The sequence below is a fragment of the Oncorhynchus mykiss genome, chromosome 21 (assembly GCF_013265735.2).
Source record: "Oncorhynchus mykiss isolate Arlee chromosome 21, USDA_OmykA_1.1, whole genome shotgun sequence".
Lineage (NCBI taxonomy): Eukaryota > Metazoa > Chordata > Actinopteri > Salmoniformes > Salmonidae > Oncorhynchus > Oncorhynchus mykiss.
The window spans coordinates 58,076,127-58,095,645 of record NC_048585.1 but is presented as its reverse complement, the minus strand read 5'-3'; the positions used below and the strand labels follow the sequence as shown (position 1 = coordinate 58,095,645).

The 19,519-nt window shown below is 43.1% G+C and overlaps 1 protein-coding gene across 2 annotated transcripts in view; it reads right to left on the bottom strand.

Annotated features, from left to right (window-relative positions):
• The window catches only part of lrch4 (leucine-rich repeats and calponin homology (CH) domain containing 4), a 56,769-nt gene extending 45,473 nt beyond the window's left edge, over nt 1-11,296 (bottom strand). Inside the window, exon 1 of one of the 2 annotated variants that reach the window (XM_036958280.1) lies at nt 10,743-11,296. In XM_036958280.1, the coding sequence (XP_036814175.1) occupies nt 10,743-10,914 (172 nt within the window). In that variant the 5' untranslated portion in view covers nt 10,915-11,296. The remainder of the gene's footprint in view (nt 1-10,742) is intronic. The other variant, XM_036958279.1, reaches the window with a different exon arrangement.
• Nucleotides 11,297-19,519: the final 8,223 nt, after the last annotated feature.

Genomic DNA, 19,519 nt, shown 5'->3' with positions numbered 1-19,519 from the left:
TTGCTTTGGTTCCAATGGACAACAGGTGTGTGTCGCCAATACACTCCCTCACTCACTCACCCCCAGTTGTTGCTAGACCACTTATTTAATTTGATCAGTTTAGAATTAAATCTGGGTTATTGAGAGTTGTAAAAAGGGTTAGTGCAGATTTAAATGGTGTGTGTAGTGTTGGTTTGATGAACAGAAAGGGAATTCATTATCCTCCCTGTGGAAGCCCTGTAATAGTCAATGTCCTGGCTGACTGAACTAAACTATGGTATGCTGTCTGTAGGGCTGCTGGTGGAGTCTGGTTCTCTGTACACACACACACTCCCTCTAAACACAGCCGGCCCTGCGGTCTCATGTGGCACAGAGCCCCAGTGAATAAACCATCTGGACACACCGAAGTCAACACCCCAGGAAGCTTATGGCTTTCAGTTACATAAGATGGCAGAGCCAGACACACACACACACACACACACACACACAGCCAGTGCCTGCTTTCATTATTCAGAACAGATCAGACCAGGACAGGAGAGACTACACCGCTCCACGCAAGTCCATTAAATTATTATACACACACACACACACACACACACCTTATAACAGTACACTGACAGACAAACACAGGGCTTTCAGATAGGGCCATTACCCAAATGGTTGGCTTACTACAGGCCCATCCCCAAGAGAAACTGTCCTAGGCTAATGCAATAGTAGCTAGGCTATTTACCCAAGTTGACAGAATGTGCTTTGCGCATCACAATGGGAGACACCAGCACAGCGGGACAATGACAGGGTGACTGGGCACCCGTTCAGCAATGGACTGTAGTGAACTAGAACAGGTCATGTTGGCCTCTAGGTTACACAGCCTACTGTACAACGTACACTGGTCAACTGGCCAGTGGTCCAGAAGACTGGGACCGCATTTACATATGGGAGCGAATAGGGTGCTGTTTGATGGATGCTAGGTTAGAGTGGCCTAGAAAAGCCTAGAGATAGTCAGTGTGAGTAACTGACTAGCTAGCCTAGATGACTACCACTCTAGAAACCTACAGGGTTGTACAGACATGCAGTGACTACTTACAGAAAGAAAAAATGAAAAAAAAAGTCAAAAAGCTGCTTGGGGTTGAACTTGTTCGGTTGCCAGACAACAACCTCTTATTCTAAGAATTACTCAACGGAGCCCAGGGCACTGCAACAGTATCTATGACACCGGAGGGAGGGGAGGGAGGGAGGGAGGGAGGGCCTTTCAAACCTGGCAACCCCACAGAGATACATCGAAATACACAGTGATGAGGTCGTTGAAAATTGCAACAGTTCAGAGATGCCTGTTCAGGACGACCGTTGCAGAATGTGCAGATCAAAATGGTGTAGATTAAAACAGATATGGATTGTCGGGCAGAATAAGGAATCATGTCTGTTCTATTCATTCCATTCCTATCTGTGACGTTGCCAAGGTTTCACATCACTGACTGAATACACCCGTGGTAGTTCTGTATCTATGGGGCTGGAGGACATTGAACCCAAGTAACTCCATCTTTCTTTAATTCCCCCGGGGAGCGAAAGGGATTCCCCTCACCATCTGCTGTGCTGTGAGAGAGAGCCGACTAACAGGATTTACTAACCCTTATAGAGAGCGAGAGAGAACAGGGCTCAGAGAGAGAGAGCGAGAAAGAGCGAACAGGGCTCAGAGAGAGAGAGCGAGAGAGAGCGAACAGGGCTCAGCGAGAGAGCGAACACAGCGAGAGAGAGCGAACACAGCGAATGAGAGAGAGAGAGAACAGGGCTCAGCGAGAGAGAGAGAGAACAGGGCTCAGAGAGAGAGAGAGAGAGAGAACAGGGCTCAGAGAGAGAGAGAGAGAGAGAACGAGAGAGAGAACAGGGCTCAGAGAGAGAGAGAGAGAGAGAGAGAGAGAACTAGAGAGAGAACAGGGCTCAGAGAGAGAGAGAGAGAGAACAGGGCTCAGAGAGAGAGAACAAGGCTCAGAGAGAGCAAGCTAACGAACGAGAGAAAGAAATACAGAATGTAGATACAGCGAGACAGACCGAGAGAGGGAGGACAAGAAAGAGAGAGAGAGATACGGAGGATTCAGTAGAAAAGCTGAGAGAAAGCAGAAGTTTGAGTGAGCATGCACACCCACATCCGCAGTGTGACGGAAATGCAACAGTGGGGGGGGGGGGGGAGAAGCAGAGCACTGCTCAAGAGATAAAACACTCAAAATGAAACAGATACAACCAACTGACAGTGTGAGCCACCACATGGATTTGGTTCCAAGTAGCAAAACATGAAATTGTTATTTATTACATTGGTTAAGCCCCACCCATCTCATTAAGTGTTCACATGTGAGGCTACATGTACTAAACAGAGTGAGTGAGGTAGTGCAGTAAACAACCAAAGATTTCAAGACTAAAAGTGTTGAAAGTAGTAGCCTACAATAAGCAAAACATGAAATTGTTATTTATTACATTGGTTAATAAGTAGACTCCGAGCTAGAAAATGTTATATATCATACACAGCAGTTGAGGAACAACGAGAAAGTAATTCAGCTTTGAAAGTTGATAAACTTGTAACACCACTTTTGAGATAATGACCCTTGAATGTTTTGGTACACCTACTGGAGAGCTCGTTTTGTCTACACCCATTCAGCATCGTTCACACCCTCTTAAGCCTCAGCCCCACCCATCTCTTCAAGGATTCACATGTGAGGCCATGTACTAAACAGCGTGAGTGAGGTAGTGCAGTAAACAACCAAAGATTTGAAGACTAAAAGTGTTGAAAGTAGTAGCCTACAATAAGGAAAAACTCCAGGTAGAAATACACGTTATCTAGTCCTTGGCCTATGTCCTAATCTGACTTGGTGCAGGTCATGTTGTTCACAATACCGTTTTTGGTAAACACACACACACACACACTATCAAATAAAATCAAAGATTATTCTTCACATGCACAGGATACAGAAGCTGTAAACGGTACAGTGAAATGGTTTCTTGCAAAGTGCAGTTATTTTTTGTTTAGACATTGTTCATTGTTTAGCAAGCTAGCTACCATAAATCACAACTCTAATGCCACGTTTAAAACTGGGAACTACAACAACAAAAAACTCAGATTGGGGAAAACTCGAAATTCCAACTAGTCTGAATGCTTTTCAGAGTCGGAGAGAGTCTGCATGGCACGACCAAAACGGTTTCCGACTGAGCGACTTTTTTTAAGCAGTGCTAGACTCACATACTTAGCAGCTCATGAAACAAGACAGGAGCATGCTACATGGCGGACCAATCACAACTCATCTCTCGGCATGTCACCCCCATCCATTATTTCAGCCAATCATGGCTAGCGGGAAGGTTCCTGTATTTTTCCAAGGCTAAACCAACTAGGCTCGTTATTTATTTAATAATTGTATTCGCATTTACAGATGGCATAAACGTTTGTAACTAAGGCACATGAAAGATCACATGTTCCAGAAGGCATTTCTGCCCCCCCAAAATATTTTGATAAACCCCCCCCCCAAAAAAAACATCAAATGGCCAATCCTGTGAAGTAGTGAAGTGAGACATACAGTTAAAGTTGGAAGTTCAAACACCTTCAGCCAAATACATGTAAACTCAGTTTTTCACAATTCCTGACGTTTAATCCTAGTAGAAAAATCCCTGTTTTAGGTCAGTTAGGACCACCACTTTTATTTTAAGAATGTGAAATGTCAGAATAATAGTAGAGAGAACGATTTATTTCAGCTTTTATTTCTTTCATCACATTCCCAGTGGGTCAGAAGTTTACATACACTCAATTAGTATTTGGTAGCATTGCCTTTAAATTGTTTAACTTGGGTCAAATGTTTTGGTTAGCCTTCCACAAGCTTCCCACAATAAATTGGGTGAATTTTGGCTCATTCCTCCTGATTGAGCTGGTGTAACTGAGTCAGGTTCGTAGGCCTCCTTGCTCACACACGCTTTTTCAGTTCTGCCCACACATTTTCTATAGGATTGAGGTCAGGGCTTTGTGATGGCCACTCCAATACCTTGACTTTGTTGTCCTTAAGCCATTTTGCCACAACTTTAGAAATACTGTTGGGGTCATTGTCCATTTGGAAGACCCAAGCTATAACTGATGTCTTGAGATGTTTCTTCAATATATCCACATAATGTTCCTTCCTAATGATGCTATTTATTTTGTGAAGTGCACCAGTCCTTCCTGCAGCAAAGCACCCCCACAACATGATGCTGCCACCCCCGTGCTTCACGGTTGGGATGGTGTTATTTGGCCTGCAAGCGTCCCCCTTTTCCCTCCAATCATAACAATGGTCATTATGGCCAAACAGTTCCATTTTTGTTTCATCAGACCAGAGGACATTTCTCCAAAAAGTATGATCTTTGTCCCCATGTGCTGTTGCAAACCGTAGTCTGTATTTTTTTATGGCGGGTTTGGAGCAATGGCTTCTTCCTTGCCGAGCGACCTTTCAGGTTGTCGATATAGGACTTGTTTTACTGTGGATATAGATACTTTTGTACCTGTTTCCTCCAGCATCTTCACAAGGTCCTTTGCTGTTGTTTAGGGATGGATTTGCACTTTTTGCACTAAAATACGTTCATCTCTAGGAGACAGAATGCGTCTCCTTCCTGAACGGTATGACGGCTGCGTGGTCCCATGGTGTTTATACTTACGTACTATTGTTTGTACAGATTAACGTGGTTCCTTCAGGCGTTTGGAAATTGCTCCCAAGGATGAACCAGACTTGTGGAGGTCTACAATTCTTTTCTCTGAGGTCTTGGCTGATTTCTTTTGATTTCCCCATGATTTCAAGCAAAGAGGCACTGAGTTTGAAGGTAGGCCTTTAAATGAATTCACAGGTACGCCTCCAATTGACTCAAATGATGTCAATTAACCTATCAGAAGCTTCTAAAGCCATGACATAATTTTCTGGAATTTTCCAAGCTGTTTAAAGGCACAGTCAACTTCGTGTATGTGAACTTCTGACCCACTGGAATTGTGATACAGTGAATTATAAGTGAAATAATCTGTCTGTAAACAATTGTTGGAAAAATTACTTGTGTCATGCACAAAGTAGGATGTCCTAACCGACTTGCCAAAACTATAGTTTGTTAACGAGACATTTGTGGTGTGGTTGAAAAATGTGCTGTAATGACTCCAACCTAAGTGTATGTAAATGTCCGACTTCAACTGTACATGTAGCTTCCTGAAACGGGTCACAGAAGTTCCCCTCTTCTACAGCACAGACACAGTTGAACTGTTCAAACACACATGTTCAAAATCAGTGTCATCAGGTCACAACAACCCCATTAAAGCTACTGTAACAATAACTGTACAGCTTCTGCAGGTAGCCTAGTGGTTAGAGTGGAGGGGCGGCAGGTAGCCTAGTGGTTAGAGTGGAGGGGCGGTTAACCCACTGTTCCTAGACCAGTTAACCCACTGTTCCTAGACCAGTTAACCCACTGTTCCTAGACCAGTTAACCCACTGTTCCTAGACCAGTTAACCCACTGTTCCTAGACCAGTTAACCCACTGTTCCTAGACCAGTTAACCCACTGTTCCTAGACCAGTTAACCCACTGTTCCTAGACCAGTTAACCCACTGTTCCTAGACCAGTTAACCCACTGTTCCTAGACCAGTTAACCCACTGTTCCTAGACCAGTTAACCCACTGTTCCTAGGTTGTCATTGACAATAAGAATTTGTTCTTAACTGACTTGCCTCGTTAAATAAAAGGTAAAAAAAAATATATATATTATTAATATATATATCTGGTCTAAAGTAGTGCACTATATAGGGAATAGAGCTCTGGTCTAAAGTAGTGCACTATATAGGGAATAGGGCTCTGGTCTAAAGTAGTGCACTATATAGGGAATAGGGCTCTGGTCTAAAGTAGTGCACTATATAGGGAATAGAGCTCTGGTCTAAAGTAGTGCACTATATAGGGAATAGGGCTCTGGTCTAAAGTAGTGCACTATATAGGGAATAGGGCTCTGGTCTAAAGTAGTGCACTATATAGGGAATAGGGCTCTGGTCTAAAGTAGTGCACTATATAGGGAATAGGGCTCTGGTCTAAAGTAGTGCACTATATAGGGAATAGGGCTCTGGTCTAAAGTAGTGCACTATATAGAGAATAGGGCTCTGGTCTAAAGTAGTGCACTATATAGGGAATAGGGCTCCATTTGGAATGTATCCCCTTTCATTCCGAAGCATCTCCATGGAAACCGGTAGTAAACAGTTTCATGAACAGGAGGCAGGTGAAAGACAGGTTAGGCCACTTGGGCTAAGTGACATTTTAATTTCCTTCAACAAAATGACAGAAAGGCTAGGTGGACACAGTTCTCTCTCTGCAGTGTCATTCATGTGACCGAGACACAAGGAACTGGGTGGACGTTGGGCAGATTTCAAATGGGGTTTTCACCTTTTGTGTGGGACGGATCAATGAATATCTATTGAGTTCAATCAAAACTAGTGAGTCATAGCTCACCTTGGACTACAGGAGAGAATGAGGTTAATACTGTGCACACACACACACACAGATCAATGTTCCTATAGGCCTATAGCCTAGCTTAGTTGTTTTCAGTGTTGTGGTGAATCACCATTAGTCACGAGCTGACAACCTGAGCACATATATTTGTAAGAGTCAACAATCTCTTCACTAGCAACCTCCAAAAGGCCCGTTTACTGGGTCAAAACACCGGCCCCTGAACGCAGCTCACCTTTTAAAACAGGTGTTTGTGAGCAGGGAAGGGACAAAGAGGATTCAAACAGTTTTTTTTTCTTTCTTTCTTTCTTTCTTTCTTTAAATGTTCTGGAACGTTCCTCTTGCCAGTACACCTCCTCAGTGTGGGCACGGTTCCCATGACGACAGGCTCCACCCAATCGAGCGGCTAAACCTGAACACACACACACACACACACACACACTAGACTTGACTGATCTTGAGCATATGCGCTCCATTAAAACTCATGCCATCTCTTCTGTGTGTGAGATGTCATAACCCGTCTACAAGTCTAGTAACTGCAGAGACACCGAGAAAGGAACATTGGAAGAATATTCAACAGTCGCAGTAACTGTTAAATAAACGTTTTTTTTTTACTGTGAAAGGCCCCTAATGTGGTTGTTTATCTACCTAGTGGAATGAACTGACTGAGTCGCTCTGGATAGGAGCAACAAAAAATACAAAATAAAATGGGACAGAGACCGACCACACATTACAGGACAGACACAGTGCTCTTTATTGATCCCACAGAGATGGAATGGGGGAAGGAGAGGTAGAGGAACGAGATAGATCGAACGAGAGAGCCCAAGGGATAGAAAGAGACAACACGGGGGGGGGGGGGGGGGAGAGACTAACAGAGGGATACAGAGGAAATCCTCTGGGAGAGCCACGTTAAAACCATGACTCAGACAAAGAGAGGGGGGGGTTGGGGGCTCAAGAGAGCGAGAGAAAGGGTTCCCGCTCAAGTAAAAACCCCTTTAAGGGGAACACGCCACGACAATGCAAGCAGCCTACTCCATCAAAGGGCCTCCCTCCCCCCTCTCTGCCCATCCCTTCCTCCCATCCCCCTTCCTTTAATTAATGCATCTCTCAGCTGCAAGGGTTCTCTCTCCCTCCTCCTCCTCCTCCCTCCCTCCCCCAAAAGAGCTCCTACGATAGGTGTAACAGAGGTCCCAGCAACAACTATTTCTCAACTCGTCACGCGCTCCCCGAAACAACATTGGCCTACTACTGTTGCTACTGGACTGATAAAATAGTTCCAACCCCAATTGCTACCAGAACTAACTCCTTTGATTCATCATACTTGCTGTTATTGTCTCTCGTCTATCCTGTTGCCTAGTCACTTTAATGCTACCCTCATGTACCCATCTACACCAGATACCTCGTACCCCTGCACATCGACTCGCTACTGGTACCCTGTGTATATTGCCAAGTTATCGCTCCTCATTGTGTATTTATTTATTGCGTTATTATTCAAGTGTAATTATTTTGGGAAGTAAGCATTTCACTGTTAGTATATACCTACTGTTTATGAAGCATGTGACAAAATAACATTTGATTTGAACGGTGGCATGCTCAGGTCACATAAAAACCTATCCTCTCACTGTCCCCTTGCAAGCTAGGTTCAGAATTTGGGTTAGGCTGTGAGCAGTTTTCAATGTCTGTTCAGATTTAGGAGGCTGAGGGCTCACGGTCCCCCTGCAAGGTAGGTTCAGTTTTTCATAGGCCTAGGTTTAATTATGTTTGGGTTATTGCTAGACAATGTCAGCTTGGGCGGCCCCAAACCCCCGTCGTCTGGAATTATTAAAATGCCACTGCACAACACCGGCTACTGAAATCTGTGTCTAGATCAGTATTATTTTGGAGTCTTATTCTGAGGGGTGCAGGGAGAGGGTTGCACCCAGAGAGAGGTACACACAGCTGGGGTTTGTTCTCCTGGATGGGCCTGCTCTGCTCGCTGGCTTGCTAGAACACTATCCTTCCTACAGGAGCCAAAGAGCATGTGCACTTGTGTAAGGAAGAGGAGGGGGCGGGGACTGAACCCCTGAACTTCCTGAAGGGAAGTTGCTCCAGGAGGGGGGGGGGGGGGATAACAGAGAGGGAGACCATCACTGTTATCATAAACACCCTAGGGCCTGTTTGGGATCTTGTCCCCAATTCTGCACTCTTCAATCCATAGCACTAGCTCAGGAACTTTAGTAATCCCTTATCAAATCAGGCTACTTTCAGGTGCCATTTATTCTGAAGAGTAGTTTGGAATAGGACCACAAAGGAGGCCTCTGTTCTGACTCTCTGTTACAGTTGTCCATTACAGATCTAAACGTCTCTCCGACTTTGTCATCGTCGCAGGGCGTCGGAGATCCACGATAACCACGATGAAGATTATAGCCTTTCTGTTTCTTGAGGACATCCCCGTTGACGTGTTAAGTCTGGTGATGTAAAATAGGGAATAGGGCTCTGGTCTAAAGTAGTGCACTATATAGGGAATAGGGCTCTGGTCTAAAGTAGTGCACTATATAGGGAATAGGGCTCTGGTCTAAAGTAGTGCACTATATAGGGAATAGAGCTCTGGTCTAAAGTAGTGCACTATATAGGGAATAGGGCTCTGGTCTAAAGTAGTGCACTATATAGGGAATAGGGCTCATTTTACAGTCGAGACATTTACTCCACAGTCGGGGTAAGACCATACCTGACTGTCAAAACCCAACCTATCCCACTAACCAGCACACACACACCTGTCTATTTCACCACTGACAACTATAGCGAGCCGGCCTAAATCTCTCATGAACACAGTAGCAAAAAAACAGTCTGAAATTAAAAGTTGCAGACTCAAGCTTTCACTGTACATCAGCACACAGGGATGCTGTGTCATAGCGCATCCAGACAGATTAGAGGAGAGGGGCGTGGTGTGCCAAAGCAAGCACTTTATTCAAACTGAAAGAGTACCATTATCTAAACGACCAGGTATGAGCCACATCGTCCGTGTCTGGAGTAACATGTTAATTATGACCAATTCAAAAAAAGGGGAACGACACTGTAATCATAGCAACCACCCGAAAAATGAAGTCACTGAATTGGATGACAGAAACAGGACAGACGGAGTTGGGAGAGACTTTGCCGCAAACGTGCATCTCACGACAAACTGCATTATTAAAATGAATAACCAGCTTTCATTAGGAGGTGGTTACAATGAAGAGCTAAAATTGGACACCATTAATAACATATGTCAATGTTATATATATATATATGATTAAAATTGGCTTGCCTTTAGTTCTTAGTTTATAATATGGAGCTACGCTTTGTATAAACAAGCGCACATCAAGATAATGTTGTTATCTAAGGCCTCGGATACATTCATCCCTACAGTATCCATTACCGTTGTTGGATTACAGATGGCAGCTGGGTGTGTGTGTGTGTGTGTGTGTGTGTGTGTGTGTATTTATGCATGTATGTATGTGTGCGTCCAATGTCTCTCCTCACTGTATAAGGTCTAGGTCCTTTGAGCAGATGGTTATAATTACCAGAGAGTGCAGAAAGCAGCAGAGGGGAGCGTTGTTTCAAAACACTGGGTAGATAAGATTGATTTCAGGCTTCAACCTGGATTGGGTAATCTTCTTTCAACAACGCGAGAAACGAGTTAGTTCTCCTTTAGATCGCACTGTCAAATCTACCTTACGGGCATTTTAGGCACCATTAAACTTTTACAATGTTATTGTCATCTTTCAAATTACCTTTCAAATCATTGTGATAGTGTTGTGAATTGACTAAATGAAAGAAGGGAACCTCAAGCAGGAGATACAATACTGACATTTCGTCAAGCTCATACACAACCATTATAACCAGCAAGCAACTCCTTTCATCATACAGGAAGCGAAAGGGGAAATTTGCTTAAAAACTTGACAACCAATGACCCAGAAGTACAAGAATGTAAACTCGAATAAAAAAACATTTTTAAATATATCTCCGTAATTGAAAGAATAAACAAGAAACATGTTAGTTGAAGAAGTTGTGGATGAATTGGCAGTCCAACATCTGAAGATAGTGTCAATGAACCTCTCGTAACGTTACACTTTTAACTTGTTTTATTTGTGTCTTTTCTTCACGGATGTGGTGCTAACGTTGGCTTGTTAGTTCGAGATACTTACAACACAAGCAGGTGACAACAACAACACTAACAAAAGACTGTCCACGGTTAGCTCCACATCCTATGAATTGTCAACTAAATTGAAAAACAACAACATTTATCTACACCAAAACAGAGACAAAACACAACTCACCGGCTGTCGTAATATCGGACAAGTCATAGTTCCGGGCGGTTCGGGGAAACTCTTTCAATTTACGGTTCGACAAGTTCAGAGCACCGCTCCCGGTAGCTTCCTCGAGCGACTTCTCCACGCACCGGCTGGCCGCTATTGTTGCCGGCAGCTGGGCACCTTCCCCAGCAGCCATGAACAGTAGATATGTCTCTTTATGTTACTGTGTTAGGGTCTAAAAAAAGACAAAAAAAAGAAAATAAAACCTTCCTTTACACTTTCGTATCCCTCAGAACGACTTCCAAAACCATCCGTCTCTCGTCCGATAAACAACTTTCGAAGTCGGGACAATGAATAAATCCGACAAAACAAAAAAAAAGGCTATTTCTTAATCTTCCACAACGAGGATTCTCTACGGTCCAGTTGTCTTCGAGAAAGCGGTACTAGTAGCTGTCAGAAAGAGGTGCGGCGAGGCCAGGAAGCGGAGGAGCAGTGAGAGAGCCTTCGACGAGAAGGAGTTTGATTGACAGGGGCAACACCCATATCTCAACCGAGATGAATGGACCCAAGGCGGGGTCTGAAGAAAAGGGCGTGCACGTGAAGGGATTTCAAAAGAGCTGAGATTATATTGATGGAAATATACACCAATCAAGATACAGTAGGATGGTTCTGGGCACATAATTGAAGAGTGGAGCAATAATTATTTTGACTGGAGCAGCCAGGTATACCATTCATATCCATCCATTTCATTTTTGGCAGTTGGTTAAACATTTAAAATGAATTCCCTGCATGCAAATGTCATATTTCCCATATTGAATATAGGTTATGCTTTCTCATTAGTGAGATATGTGTGACCCCAGGGAAATTCCCCGAGCACAATTCCAATTTGTACCCCATCTGGTATAATGTAGCAACATTATTTAGCCTCTTTGTTGGTAATTACTAGCTACAAAGTCAGAAATCCTGCCCTTTTCTACTATTTATCTTCTTAAAATGTGATTTTAAACCTAACCCTCACCTTAAAGTATTAGCAAAAAGCATTTATTTATTTATTTTTGCTGTGGAATCTGACTTTGTGGCTATAGAAGCTAGTGGAAACTCTCTTTGTTCTACATGTGTAACAAAAATGACTGTCCCCTGAGTTCCGGAGCTCTACATGTGAGTCACAGCCATGCTCAGTAAAACCCATGTTAGATTAGCGTGTCGCCGTCACGTCATTAGTAGACTCATGAATATGTGTGTGAGCAGATTTGTTTACACTAACAGTGTGCGTGCGTGCGTGCGTGTGTGTGTGTGTGTTTATGCATACATACAGTATGTGTCCCACAGGAAGCTGCTGAGGGGGGAACTGCTCATAATAATGGCCGAAATGGAGTGAATGGAATGTCACCAAACCCATGGAAACCATGGAAACCATGTGTTTGATGTTGCTGATACCATTCCACTGATTCCACTCCAGTCATTACCGAGGGCCCGTCTTCCCCAATTAAGGTGTCACCAACCTCCTGTGATGTGTGCATGTGCCACACAGGAGGTTGGTGGCAGCTTAATTAATTGGGGAGGACGAGCTCGCGGAAAAGACTGGAGCGGAATTAGAGGGATGGGAACAAATACACCAAACACATGTTTTCCATGGTTTCCATGGGTTTGGTGACATTCCATTTACTCCATTTCGGCCATTATTATGAACCGTCCTCCCCTCAGCAGCCTCCACTGGTGAGCATGTGTGTGTGTGTGTGTGTGTGTGTGTGTGTGTGTGTGTGTGTGTGTGTGTGTGTGTGTGTGTGTGTGTGTGTGTGTGTGTGTGCGTGTGTGTGTGTGTCAGGACTCCTCTGTAAGTGCAAATGTAAGGCTGATGGAGCTGTATTGTCCATCAAACCTCCTGTGGGGGTTTGGCTGTAATATCGACATGACCTCCTGTAGGGTTTTGGCTGTAATATCGACATCACCTCCTGTGAGGTTTTGGCTGTAATATCGATATAACCTCCTGTAGGGTTTTGGCTGTAATATCGACATCACCTCCTGTGAGGTTTTGGCTGTAATATCGACACCACCTCCTGTAGGGTTTTGGCTGTAATATCGACATCACCTCCTGTAGGGTTTTGGCTGTGATATCGACATCACCTCCTGTAGGGTTTTGGTTGTGATATCGATATAACCTCCTGTAGGGTTTTGGCTGTATTGTCGACTTCACCTCCTGTAGAGTTTTGGTTGTAATATCGACATCTCCTCCTGTAGGGTTTTGGTTGTAATATCGACATCTCCTCCTGTAGGGTTTTGGTTGTAATATCGACAGCTCCTCCTGTAGGGTTTTGGTTGTAATATCGACAGCTCCTCCTGTAGGGTTTTGGTTGTAATATCGACAGCACCTCCTGTAGGGTTTTGGTTGTAATATCGACAGCTCCTCCTGTAGGGTTTTGGCTGTAATATCGACATCACTTTCTGTAGGGTTTTGGCTGTAATATTGACATCACTTCCTGTAGGGTTTTGGCTCTAATATCGACATCACTTCCTGTAGGGTTTTGGCTGTAATATCGACAGCACCTCCTGTAGGGTTTTGGCTGTAATATCGACATCACTTCCTGTAGGGTTTTGGTTTTTACCCCTTTCACTTTTTCCTCTTCTTCCATTCTTCCCCCAAGAACCAGATGACCCCCCCCCCCCCCCCCCCCCCCCTCGGTCTCAGGGTCCTTTAACATTGTCTCTCACCCCACTCTTCCTCCCCTCCCTCCATTTGTCCTCTCATCCCTGCTATGTTAGATGCACTGGTTTTCGTGATTGACTGGCTGTCAGGTCAGATGATGTTGTTGTCAAATGAATACTGGCTATTGAAATGAGAGGATTTTTAGTAAAAGGGATCAAATTAAAGTCGTAAAGCCTGAGTCACCATAATGCAGTTCGTTTTCAAAATGGCAGCTGAAATTAACTAGTGACATGATTTGTTGGTAGAAAAGGGCTGAAAGGACATTTTGTACCTGGACCAGATGCTGGCCGCTTAGAGGTCATAAACCCTAGAGGCATTCACATTGCTAAGTTATACAGGGCATTCTGAAAGAATTCAGACCCATTGACTTTTTCCACATTTTCTTACGTTACACCCTTATTCTGAAATGGATTTCAATAAAACACATACCTCATCACATACCTAGACACAGTACCCCATAATGACAAAGTGAAAACAGTTTTTTTTAGATTTTTTTTGCACATGAATTAAAAATAAAAACAGATAGCTTATTTACAGAAGTATTCAGACCCTTTGCTATTAGACTCGAAATTGAGATCAGGTGCATCCTGTTTCCATTGATCATCCTTGAGATGTTTCTACAACTTGATTGGAGTTCACCTGTGTTAAATTCAATTGATTGGACATGATTTTGAAAGGCACACACCTGTCTATATAAAAGGTCCCACAGTTGACAGTGCATGTCAGAGTAAAAATCAAGCCATGAATTCGAAGGAATTGTGCGTAGCGCTCAGAGACAGGATTGTGTCGAGACCCAGATCTGAGGAAGGATGTAAAGAAATGTCTGCAGCATTGAAGGTCCCCAAGAACACAGTGGCCTCCATCATTCTTAAATGGAAGAAGTTTGGAACATCTAAGACTCTTCCTAGAGCTGGCCGCCCGGCCAAACTGGGCAATCAGGGCCTTGGTCAGGGAGGTGACTAAGAACCCGATGGTCACTCGGACAGAGCTCCAGAGTTCCTCTGTGGAGATGGGAGAAACTTCCAGAAGAACAACCATCTCTGCAGCACTCCACCAGTCAGGCCTATATGGTAGAGTGGCCAGATGGAAGCCACTCCTCTGTAAAGGTATATGACAGACTGCTTGGAGTTTACCAAAAGGCACCTAAAGACTCTGAGACCATGAGAAACAAGATTCTCTGGTCTGATGAAACCAATATTTAACTACTTGTCCTGAATGCCAAGCGTCACGTTTTGAGGAAACATGGCACCATCCCTACGGTGAAGCATGGTGGTGGCAGCATCATGCAGTGGGGATGTTTTTCAGCGGCAGGGACTCGAAGACTAATCAAGATAGAGGTAAAGATGAATGGATTAAAGTACAGAGAGATCCTTGATGAAAACCTGCTCCACAGCACTCAGGACCTCAGACTGGGGCAAAAGTTCACCTTCCAACAGGACAACAACCCTAAGCACACAGCCAAGACAACGCGAGAGTGGCTTAGGGACAAGTCTCTGAATGTCCTTGAGTGGCCTGGACATGAACAGGATCGAACATCTCTGGAGAAACCTCAAAAAAGCTGTGCAGCGACGCTCCCCATCCAACCTGACAGAGCATGAGGAATTTTGAAAAACTGAGTTTAAATGTATTTGACTAAGGTGAAACTTCTGACTTCAACTTTATGTAAATGTAATATTTCTGCTTTTTATTTTAAATAATTTACTAAAAACCAAAGAATGAAAAAGTGTGCAAAGCTGTCATCAAGGCAATGATGGGTGGCTATTTGAAGAATATATTTTGATTTGTTTAACTTTTTTTTTGGTTACTACAGTTGAAGTCGAAAGTTTTACAAACACCTTCAGCCAAATACGTTTAAACTCAGATTTTCACAATTCCTGACGTTTCATCCTAGTACAAATTCCCTGTCTTAGGTCAGTTAGGATCACCACTTTTATTTTAAGAATGTGAAATGTCAGAATAATAGTAGAGAGAATGATTTATTTCAGCTTTTATTTCTTTCATCACATTCCCAGTGGGTCAGACGTTTACATACACTCAATTAGTATTTTGTAGCATTGCCTTTAAATTGTTTCACTTGGGTCAAACGTTTTGGGTAACCTTCCACAATAAGTTGGGTGAATTTTGGCCCATTCCTCCTGACAGAGCTGGTGTAACTGAGTCAGGTTCGTAGCCGTCCTTGCTCGCACACGCTTTTTCAGTTCTGCCCACAAATTTTCTATGGAATTGAGGTCTTGTGATGGCCACTCCAATACCTTGACTTTGTTGTCCTTAAGCCATTTTGCCACAACTTTGGAAGTATGCTTGGGGTCATTGTCCATTTGGAAGACCCATTTGCGACCAAGCTTTAACTTCCTGACTGATGTCTTGAGATGTTGCTTCAATATATCCACATAATGTTCCTCCCTCATGATGCCATCTATTTTGTGAAGTGCACCAGTCCTTCCTGCAGCAAAGCACCCCCACAACATGATTCTGCCACCTCCATGCTTCACGGTTGGGATGGTGTTCTTTGGCTTGCAAGCATCCCCCTTTTTTATCCAAACATAATGATGTTTATTATGGCCATACAGTTCTATATTTGTTTCATCAGACCAGAGGACATTTCTACAAAAAGTATGATCTTTGTCCCCATGTGCAGTTGATAACCATAGTCTGGCTTTTTATGGCGGTTTTAGAGCAGTGGCTTCTTCCTTGCTGCTTCTACCTTGCTGAGTGGCCTTTCCGGTTATGTCAATATAGGACTTGTTTTACTGTGGATATAGATAATTTTGTACCTGTTTCCTCCAGCATCTTCAGAAGGTCCTTTGCTGTTGTTTGTACTATTGTTTGTACAGATGAACGTGGTACCTTCAGGCGTTTGGAAATTGCTCCCAAGGGTGAATCAGACTTGTGAAGGTCTACAATTTTTTTTCTGAGGTCTTGGCTGATTTCTTTTGATTTTCCCATGATGCCAAGCAAAGAGGCACTGAGTTTGAAGGTAGGCCTTGAAATACATCCACATGTACACCTCCAATTGACTCAAATGATGTCAATTAGCCTATCAGAAGCTTCTAAAGCCATTACATCATTTTCTGGAATTTTCCAAGCTGTTTAAAAGCACAGTCAATTTAGTGTATGTGAACTTCTGACCCACTGGAATTATGATACAGTGAATTATAAGTGAAATAATCTGTCTGTTAACAAGTTTTGGAAAAATGACGTGTCATGCACAAAGTAGATTTCCTAACCGACTTGCCAAAGCCATAGTTTGTTAACAAGAAATTTGTGGAGTGGTTGAAAAACGAGTTTTAATGACTCCAACCTAAGTGTATGTAAATGTCCGACTTCAACTGTACATTATTCCATATGTGTTATTTCATAGTGTGTATGTCTTCACTACTATTCTGCAATGTAGAAAATAGTAAGAATAGAGAAAAACCCTTGAATGAATAGGTGTTCTAAAACCTTTGAATGAGGTGTTCTAAAACCCTTGAAGGGTGTTCTAAAACCCTTGAATGAGGTGTTCTAAAACCTTTGAATGAGGTGTTCTAAAACCCTTGAATGAGGTGTTCTAAACCCCTTGAATGAGGTGTTCTAAAACCCTTGAATGAGGTGTTCTAAAACCTTTGAATGAGGTGTTCTAAAACCTTTGAATGAGGTGTTCTAAAACCTTTGAATGAGGTGTTCTAAAACCTTTGAATGAGGTGTTCTAAAACCTTTGAATGAGGTGTTCTAAAACCTTTGAATGAGGTGTTCTAAAACCTTTGAATGAATGGGTGTTCTAAAACCTTTGAATGAATAGGTGTTCTAAAACCTTTGAATGAGGTGTTCTAAAACCTTTGAATGAAGTGTTCTAAAACCCTTGAATGAGGTGTTCTAAAACCTTTGAATGAGGTGTTCTAAAACCTTTGAATGAGGTGTTCTAAAACCTTTGAATGAGGTGTTCTAAAACCTTTGAATGAGGTGTTCTAAAACCCTTGACCGGTAGTGAATGTAAATGTGATCTTTCTGTTTTTTATTTATAAAAACCTGCTTTTACTTTGTCGTCATGGGGGTATTGTGTATTGATTGATGAGGAAAGAAGACAATTTAATCAATTTTAGAGTTAGGCTGTAATGTAACAAAATGTGCAAAAAGTCAAGGGGTCTGAATACTTTCCCAATGCCTTGAATGCATTGGTCTGTTTACATGGGGGAAAAAAATCCACATCCGATCCAATAATTCCATGGAGAAAAGAGAAGGATCGGAGAAGATAGGGAGCGTGAGAAAGAGTGGTGTCAGAGCTGCATCCTACAAAACTTAAGAGACACCGAGGGAGAGTCGGGGGAGGAGGGAGGAGTGGAAATTATGGTGGGCTGGAGAGAGATATAGAGCAATAGAGATAGAGAGAGAGACAGGAAAATAGAGAGAGAGACAGGAAAATAGAGAGAGAGACAGAGAGAGAGAGACAGAGAGAGACAGAGAGAGACAGAGAGAGAGAGAGAGACAGAGAGAGACAGAGAGAGAGAGAGAGAGAGAGAGAGAGAGAGAGAGAGAGAGAGAAAGAAAGAAAGAAAGATAGAGAGCGGAGCAAAAGAGGACAGGAAAAGGATCACAGAGGCTCAGGGCAAAACAAGGCAAACCTCAAACTCTTACATTCCAGATAGTGACAGAGCTTTGTCAGTCACCACCATTCTGACTTTGATTGGTCGCTGTCTCGGAGGCCATGACATCACTCCTAAAGCATGTGGGTCAATGAGGATCATGCACATTCATCATGCTCATTAGTGGCTCTGACTGAGCTTTGTGGCACCATCTCCTTTGTTTTGGACCAATTGTCTATTCCGTGCGAGTGTCTGAGCCCAGCTCAGGGTGTGTGTGTGTGTGTGTGTGTGTGTGTGTGTGTGTGTGTGTGTGTGTGTGTGTGTGTGTGTTCATTTATGTTGCATGCCTTCAATATTTCTTACTGTATGATGTGGCAACTTTACATGGCAGCTCATGGTAACTTTACATGGCAGCTCATGGTAACTTTACATGGCAGCTCATGGTAACTTTACATGGCAACTCATGGTAACTTTACATGGCAACTCATGGTAACTTTACATGGCAGCTCATGGTAACTTTACATGGCAGCTCATGGTAACTTTACATGGCAACTCATGGTAACTTTACATGCCAACTCATGGTAACTCATGGTAGCTCATGGTAACTTTACATGGCAACTCATGGTAACTTTTACATGGCAACTCATGGTAACTTGACATGGCAACTCATGGTAACTTGACATGGCAGCTCATGGTAACTTGACATGCCAGCTCATGTTAACTCATGGTAGCTCATGGTAACTTTACATGGCAACTCATGGTAACTTTACATGGCAGCTCATGGTAACTTTACATGGCAGCTCATGGTAACTTTACATGGTAGCTCATGGTAACTTTACATGGCATCTCATGGTAACTTTGCATGGCAGCTCATAGTAACCTGACATGGCATCTCATGGTAACTTTTACATGGCAACTCATGGTAACTTGACATGGCATCTCATGGTAACTTTACATGGCAACTCATGGTAACTTTACATGGCAACTCATGGTAACTTTACATGGCAGCTCATGGTAACTTTACATGGCAACTCATGGTAACTTTACATGGCAACTCATGGTAACTTTACATGCCAACTCATGGTAACTTTACATGCCAACTCATGGTAACTCATGGTAGCTCATGGTAACTTTACATGGCAACTCATGGTAACTTTTACATGGCAACTCATGGTAACTTGACATGGCAACTCATGGTAACTTGACATGGCAGCTCATGGTAACTTGACATGCCAGCTCATGTTAACTCATGGTAGCTCATGGTAACTTTACATGGCAACTCATGGTAACTTTACATGGCAGCTCATGGTAACTTTACATGGCAGCTCATGGTAACTTTACATGGTAGCTCATGGTAACTTTACATGGCATCTCATGGTAACTTTGCATGGCAGCTCATAGTAACCTGACATGGCATCTCATGGTAACTTTTACATGGCAACTCATGGTAACTTTACATGGCATCTCATGGTAACTTTACATGCTAGCTCATGGTAACTTTACATGGCATCTCATGGTAACTTTACATGGTAACT